The sequence below is a fragment of the Amphiprion ocellaris genome, chromosome 9 (assembly GCF_022539595.1).
Source record: "Amphiprion ocellaris isolate individual 3 ecotype Okinawa chromosome 9, ASM2253959v1, whole genome shotgun sequence".
NCBI classification, from domain to species: domain Eukaryota; kingdom Metazoa; phylum Chordata; class Actinopteri; family Pomacentridae; genus Amphiprion; species Amphiprion ocellaris.
In genome coordinates, this window is record NC_072774.1 from 7,897,321 (window position 1) to 7,905,466 (window position 8,146).

Genomic DNA, 8,146 nt, shown 5'->3' on the forward strand with positions numbered 1-8,146 from the left:
AGCCTCTGAGCCCAACCTAAAGGTACGATCCAGACTGAAGCAGAAGGTGGCAGAGAGGAGAAGCAGCCCGATGCTAAAGAGAAGAGATGGAAACATCATAACTCCATACAAGAAGAGGGCCCTGGAGCTAATGGGTATGCAACGTAGCTAACCACATGTTGAATTTTCTTCTTTTTCTGTTACAACATGCATGAAAATTCACTCCATATTGTATTATTACACAGCTGCACACTAATGAGTCACTTTGCAATGCAGTAGCACATAATGGCCATTGCACTTTCACGTACAAAAAAGACCATTGTCATCATGCAGCCATAACCATACACCTTAAACTGTTGCGAGGCTGCAGCTGTTATGCCAGGCGTCTTTCTGTGCATTGTGTGTGTGTGTAGAGTGTGAGCATGCATACTGTGTCTAAACTCCTTGATGTTTCGTAGACTCGACGCCCACAAACAGTGCCCCTGGCTCTGGCCCCAGCTCTCCCATAGGGGCCTCCAGTGCCTTGGGGGCTGAAAACGGACCCTCCTCTCTGCCTACTACCACAAAAACTGAGGTAAGTTTAGAAAATCGCCATTGATTTGGCAAAAAAAATTGAAGCAATAAGCTCAGTTCTGTGTGTGAATCATTTGAATATCAAAACATTCCTTTTAATGTCAGGGCACTAAAAGCCCGTCAGCCCTTCTGCTTGCAGCTATAAAAACAGCCAGTTATCCTGCGTCTGTTACACTCCAGTGAAAATGACTTCCCACACTGACATTAAATAGGCACAGCTTGACCCACATGTCTGATTACCCCAAGTCTGCTTTTATTAGATGACACCACGCAGGAAAATAAATTCAATCGGCGTTAAAATGCAGAATGTATTTGATTTTTTTTCTCCTTCCAGATGTGCTGTTTAATCACAGTCATATTTTTTTTTTCTTTTTTTAAAGCAAGAAAAAAAATATCTGTAGTTTGGCTGTGTGTTGCTGTTGGCTTGTCATTGTGTCTCTGTCATTGGCCTGGCTGCGAGCCTGCGCTGAGTTGTTCAGAGGCGTTTCCCAATAGATTCATGGCTGAGTTGCTGACCAGAGCTCCCCTTAGACTGAGCTCACAAAGCGGACCATTATAGAGTGTGGCAGATATGACACATCTCCGAACAATCTCAAACAGAACAGCTGTGTTTTCCTGAACCATCACTGTTTACTCTCCCAGGGACCTCCAGTGACACAGGGAAGGGAGAAGACGCCCTGACATCGGGGCTGAAGGTTGGGGCTTGGGGCGGCAGGCAAACTGTGGATTTTAATTGATATCCCAGGCGCTGGTAGCCGAAGACACCCACATGCTAACAACATAAACACACAGGATTACTATTGTATCAGGCCATGAAAGTCGCCGGTGGACTGTGGGGGCTGCTTGTGGACCTCATGCCTGTTGCAAAAGCAAGGCGTGTTTGTGCACCGTTACATTAGGTATCCTTTTTCAGAGGGAACGGGTCCCTCGGGTCAAATACGGGCCGGATATCCACATACAGGTCACTGAGTACTAGTAGGGGTTGGAAGGATAAACATGGCTGTTCCAAAACCACATGCTGGTCGGCTGCTCTGCTGGGTACAGGAAGTATGCCCCAGTGCTGATGTTCTCTAAGAGAGTAGCCTGAGGGTGGGGACTGGGGAGCAGCAAGTGAAGAACTGAGGATGGAGCGGTAGATTTAGAGGTTTGCGGTGCTTATAATAGCGTATCGTCCTCACTGGTGCCATTCTAGGAAACTTCTGCAGCCTATTTCGCTTTTACATCATCCATCATAAAAGCTTTCTGCTCGCAGCGAGGTGGGCTGTTGTTCGTCATAGCGCGTTAACGTTTATGCCACTGCTCATGTTGCCTTTTGAAATTGTCCATAGTGGGATTCCTAAATCTGCCACCTCCTCTTAAATCTGCCCCTGTCCTGTGTGTTTGATGTAGAGATGGCCTTCCCAGCCAAGATTATTCCGACCTGAGGGCTCCGTGTCCATGCTGAGCTTATACACCTCACCCTCCTTACCCAACATCTCCCTGGGACTTTCAACTGCATCCTCACCCATCAGTGTGAGTACAGACTTTCCTTAAATCATCGTAGTCGTGCAGCTTTTCAGCTCAGCCTGAGTCTGTAAGTCGCAAATCCGGCCATCAGTGGCTGTCGGGGTTCTCAGGTCACTGACCTGCGGCCCCAAATGATTTTATCGACCTCAGATAAATATTGTTCTGCAGTGTCTTGTGTCAGGCACGCTCTTATCCTCACCTATTACCTCATTCATCACAGCTTTTAAAAAGTCCACTCAAGTGCAAATCCTGATAACATAGCACATGATATATCATCTTTTAGCGCTCTGGCACATTCCACAGAGGCCTGCTCATAAGCCTCTAACCATTGATGCTCTCTGATTTCGGCTTTATCTCAAATTTGTAGCTACAAGAACCAATTTTCATTCATAAAGAACAGCTGACATTATTGAATTTGGCTTGTTAAATAAATTATTACGCTGCCAGTTCTAGTGAACAGCATGTGCAGTTAGTTTACAGTCTTTTCTCTTCTCTCAGGCTGCTATGGGGTTGAAAGACAGATCAACAGAAATAAAGCATGGGCTGCCCGGGCACCTGCTGGGCCCCGTGCCCCTTCATACGGGCCTGGAGTCCAAAGTGAGCCCCAGTCACCAGGCTCTGCTCCAACACCTCCTCCAGAAGGAGCAAATGAGGCAGCAGAAGATGCTCTCCTCCGGTAAGACTTTGTTACTTCATCTCAACTGTGTTTTGTGTTACACTGAAGATACTTACACTAATCTTTTTTAAATTTTTTTTTTTATTCGAAGGCCAAGGCTCCATGTCGTCCCACCCTCAGTCCCCTCTGGCCATGAAGGATCGCCCCTCCAGTAGTCGCCCCAAACTACCCAAACACCGGCCCTTGAACAGAACCCAGTCGGCGCCACTGCCCCAGAACACGCTCGCCCAGCTTGTCATCCAGCAGCAACACCAGCACTTCCTGGAGAAACAGAAACAGTACCAGCAGCAGATCCACATAAATAAGGTATTGTGCTGGTCATCAGTATTCACACACAGGGGAGGATTTTGACTTTCAAATAGCTTTTCGCAGCATTCTGTATTCCTTTTTAGGTCTCGCGAGGTCTCATTTTCCTGCAGGGAGTCTGATTTAATCATTTTAAGAGCACAAACGCTGATCTATTTTTAGCCTTTTGCAAAAGCATCCTTGGCAGCTCAAGTTTACAGACCTCAGCTGTAGTCTGCTCTTCCCTGGTGTTATTTCTGAAAAGCAAAGAACTTCTGCCTCACTTCAGATCGGGAAAAAAAATCCTTCCCCTGGACTAATTCTGTTATCATAGCTTAAGGCATCAGTGGTGTTCACATGCTAACTCTGTGAAATTCAATTCATCTAAGTTCAAATGAAGAAAAAGTGCCCAGAATGCATTTTGTTCCTCTGTGGCAATATTTGTGTTTCTGTAAGCTGGCCGAGGTGACCTCGCCATACACAGACTGTAATTATTCTGGTGAGGGACGTGTGTGAGGTGGCAGACACAGTGAAAGGCAGCATTGTGTGAGCTCACATACTGATGTGTCCCAACGCTGGGCCCTGAAAGAGCCATGGGAGCCATAGAGCAACTCATACCTCGAAGTAATAAAAAGCACAAAGCACCGCGAGTGATTATTGAGCCGTACCGTGCAGAACTTCAACAGTTTCTGTTTGACTTCCGCCGTAACAGTAAAAATAACCAACACATGTCTCCGCCGGGCTGCTCAAATTACTTTTAATATCATCTGTAATTATTTAAAAGTACTCCGAAGCTGATTCGATTTGAAAAGAGCTTTGGAATAATAGCGGCATCTTGTCTGGAAACATGTGAACAGGCCCTGCTCTGATCACTCAGGCCAATGAGATCGCGAATAAAGCCTCTTTAAGTGGAGGTTATAAATGGCCACTAATCAGGGATGAGCCCTCAGTGTTTTTGAGAGGGATCTCCGAAACATTGCCCTAATTAATTTCCTAGCAGTGGCTTGTCTACGGTTGTTTTTAAACATCCTTCAGTGCCAGCAACAGTAGGGGGCACTAATGGAAATTTACAAGAGATTAGGGATTTTAGGAAGAGGTATGAACAGTGTTTACTAATGCCTAAGCTAAGGAGGCTAATTCTTATAGCTGAGGGGATATTTATATAAGGCCTAGATTCTGTAGACTGTGATGTTGTTGGTTACCAGCTGTCAGTGGGAAGACACTTCTCTGTCTGTTTTTGGAGCCCTCTTGTGGTCAAATAATCATGTCAGGGCACCGTTAGTTTGATGGGGGAGAACTGAAATATGCCTCTGAACTAAATATCCTGCCAATATTTACAATTGATTTCTAAAGTAACTCTCCTAAACTGTATTTTTCTCCCCGTGAAAGCAGTATATTCTGCTATTTCTGACACTTCTAGGTGCAGCATCCTACTCTAATTGATTGAAATATTTTGCTGCAACAAACATAGATGTGGTAAAAATCTGTAGTGTTGCATGATGTGCTCATACATTGTGTCAGTACAGAGGACACTGACTCAGTTTGATGGAACTGAATCACGTCTGCTCTGTTGGAATCGTCTTTCGCAAACCTATGTAATAACATTCTCCCTACACTGGAATTGCGGTTCCAGTGTTTGTGCAATATAACCTCAATTTTTCTTGGGAAAAAACATGATTTACCACAGGCAAGACCATGCACATTCTGATCTGTATTTTTTAAAGCATGCCAGTAGCAGTAATCCACTTACCTGGCCCAGGCAGGCAGGAACAATTGCTAATCTGCTCTTAAACCTTCTAAACTGTAGTTTCCCAAAGCCGCCAGCCAGAAACAACTCAATTTGTCACATTATTGAAGTTACAGTGGCAGATCGTAGTAGATACAGCTTTTTGTTCGCAGTTGTTGGTGTAAATGGGGCATTTAATACATGATTTTGTATCTTTTCCAAGTACTAAAGTCTAAACCTGTTTTTTTCAGTTAAAGGAAAACACTTTGTTTCACAAAACACAGTGTCAGAGTGGATTTGGCAACATGTAATGCAGTTTTTGTTGTTTCTTGGGATTTATTAATTGGCCTGACAATACTTCATTGGCAAATTTGATCTAAGTTGATGTGAGTATGACTCATGAGGAGGCTATTTATGTGGTGAATGTCGATTGTCATTTTCAGTATCATTTGTCAGGTGCAATATTTCATTATTATGTGTAATATTGCCAGCACAATCTATTCTAGCCTTATTTTAGCTTTTCAGTATTGCATTGTACTTAATATCTTATTGCTTTTCTACTTTCTAGGCACTGTGTTTTTTATGTAATTCATTTTTTATGAGCAATATCTGCCACAAGAAATTACTTTGGGATCAATTAAATTTTATCCTATTTTATCTTAGTAACAAAGAATAATATAATAATATTTTTAAAATTTGATCTACAAAAGGACTAAATTTGTTTTCTGTGGCTTGAAAATAGCAGAAAAAATCCCCTAAAAGGTGTTATTACATGACAAATAAAAAGGTGAATGAATCCTTCTGCTGCTCCAACTTGTCGTATAAACCTCAAATTGTCATTCTTCTTGCTTTGCTCTAATTAAAATGTGATCGTTGCGGCTCATTGGCTGCAGGATATCACCATTAATACGTGGACAATGTGTTTTGCAGCTGTTGTCCAAGTCCATCGAGCAGTTACGTCAGCCCAGCGCACACCTGCAGGAGTCGGAGGAAGAGCAGGAGGAGCAGCAGCACAGGGAGGAGATGGAGAGCATGCAGGAGGACAGGCTGCCCCCTGGAGGCGTCATCCGGAAGCACACGCTCAGCAGTAGCAGCAGTGGCTCCAGCAGCGAGCTCCCGGAGCTGCCGGCTCACTGCGGGGTCATCAAGGTCAAGGAGGAGCCGGCCGATAGCGAGGACGAGGCTCTCATGGGCCAGAGCTTAGAGTCGGAGCAGAGCACCTATCTCCACCAGGTCAAAGGGAGGCTGGTGATAAGAGCCATGATCTGAGAAGGGAAGAGGATGAGATCACACACTTGCAACATTCGCGAATATACAACACCTACATCCCTGCAGTTTACACATATAGAACACACACACATACATACACATTTCACAGTAGGCCATCTCTCCCCGTCACAACATTCTTCTCACTCAGCTGCAGCCTCACTCGCCCCCACACTCTTAAGACTCTCTGTTTGTGATCTTTGTGTAGTGATCTCTGTAAAATATGTACGTTTCACTCGTGTAAATATGAAGACAATTTAGACCTTTCTTTTTAAGGAGCCGCTTTGGTCATCTCGAGCTCAAAAAAACCAACAAAAGTTGTATGTACATATACTGTGGATTTAGCGTCAGAGGCGAGAGGGAAGCTCGAGCATGTGTACAGCTTTGAAGAGCCACCTTATGTTCCCTTTGTGTTAATTTTTTTTTCCCATAAAATATTTGACTACTCCACTATCCACTTTCATCATTGAGAATTACTCTCATGTTGTGTTGAGGAATTTAAAACACTACATGCTCCGTTGTTCTTGAAAATCTGTGATGATGTTCCATGTTATATGAGCATCTGTCTTGGAGAGAATGTATTCTTAAATCCTAAGAGAAAGACGCTCCCACAGGGCAGTCTTTTTAAAAAAAATCTTTTTGTGCTGGGAGTGATATTGCCATTGGAATATGGTCCGCTCCTCATATTGCAAATGTGAGGGATAAAGCACTAAATCCCTGCTTGGGTGTTGCAGGCATCCTCCAACACATCCCAAAGTCTCAGCGTCTCTTTCTCGGAGTCGGTCCCAGAGCCAGGGCCCTGTGTTGAGCCGAGGCTCTCCTCCCTCTCTCCCTCTGGGTCCAAAATCAAAAAAGCTCGGGCCGAGTTCCTGCCCAGCTTTCAGCAGAGGAGTCAGACAGAGAGAAAAGAGAGAAAGAGAGAGAGGGCCGGGCAGGAAATGCCTTCTAGAAGCCAGGAGTTGGAGTGATTCATGTGTGCAGGAATGTTGAGAGAGGAGGACCTAGGGTTGGAGGAGTCCAAGGGGCCAGGCTTGAGAATTGATTTACTGTCAAAGCGAATTACAAAGTGAGTGGGGATATGGTTAAGGGAGTCCTTTTTTTAAAGGGAATCGCTTCCTTTGTATTCCCCAGTGGCATGCTTACCTCAACATACAGGTTTGATGTTACTTCAATAAAAAACCCTGGACGGGACCTCGCGTCTTCTTCTTCTTTTTGTTTTTTGTAAACCCATTTTCCCCTAAAAGTGCCCATTGCGACATGTATAGTCTGTCTTAAAGTGATCAATCAGATGTATTGCATAGCCGTAAACCTTCCTGTTTCATTTGTACCGTCGACTAAATGTAAAAAAAAAAAAAATTTAAAATGCTAGTATAAGGTTCTGTGTTTGGATTCATGTGAAAATCAAAATTGTCTGTCTTATGCTGTACATTCAGATTGTCCGGTTTTAATGTTTTTAGTGTAAGTAAACACAATCAGAACAATGTGAGTCTTGTTCTCTTGCTCCTTTGATTTGGTTGTAATGAGAACCCCTTTGCCGCCAGTGGGGGGTGGAGGTGGATGGAGTTTTGGGGGGGAGGGTGGGGGTCCTGTGGTCTGTTCATAGCAGTTTGCATTTCTTCTTCTTCTTCTTTGTTGCCTTGCGTGATAAAAACCTTTCGTTTTTTTAAAAATAAAGTTCATTTACCTCTGACGTTCTTGCGTTTGTTTTTCCACCACCTTTATTACGAAGGTTGCGTGAAGCAAGTAAAAACTGTTTTCTTGTAAATCCATTCTTTCTAATTTTGACATTAACATCCCAAACAAATCATTAGCCCCCGGCTTGCTTTTCCCACAGTTTGCTTTATAACTCGCCTCTTTATTTTCAGGAGATCTATGTAACCCTTTACAGGGAGCTTAAGGGACTTTCGAGACATTTCTTTGATGTGAGCGAGGAAGGCTTCTTGTGGCAGCATTAGGGCAGTCAAGATAAGGTGAGCTGCGAGCGGGTGATATATGGCTTGCGTGAATACTTCCAAACCAAGCTTAAGCAATTTCACAGCAAGCTTAGGGTCATGGGACTGACCTGATATGCTATACACGCAATGATGAGACCAGAAAAGTTCACTCGTAGTCTAATATTGCTCTCTGCAAAATGC

The 8,146-nt window shown here is 43.9% G+C and overlaps 1 protein-coding gene across 3 annotated transcripts in view; it reads left to right on the forward strand.

The window, feature by feature from the left end:
* hdac9b (histone deacetylase 9b) overlaps positions 1-7,202 on the forward strand; it is a 41,563-nt gene extending 34,361 nt beyond the window's left edge. For all 3 annotated transcript variants that reach the window (XM_055013833.1, XM_023299417.3, XM_055013834.1), the window contains 6 exons: positions 3-134; positions 438-553; positions 1,942-2,064; positions 2,557-2,734; positions 2,826-3,040; positions 5,676-7,202. In XM_055013833.1, the coding sequence (XP_054869808.1) occupies positions 3-134; positions 438-553; positions 1,942-2,064; positions 2,557-2,734; positions 2,826-3,040; positions 5,676-6,014 (1,103 nt within the window). In that variant the 3' untranslated portion in view covers positions 6,015-7,202. The remainder of the gene's footprint in view (positions 1-2; positions 135-437; positions 554-1,941; positions 2,065-2,556; positions 2,735-2,825; positions 3,041-5,675) is intronic.
* Positions 7,203-8,146: the final 944 nt, after the last annotated feature.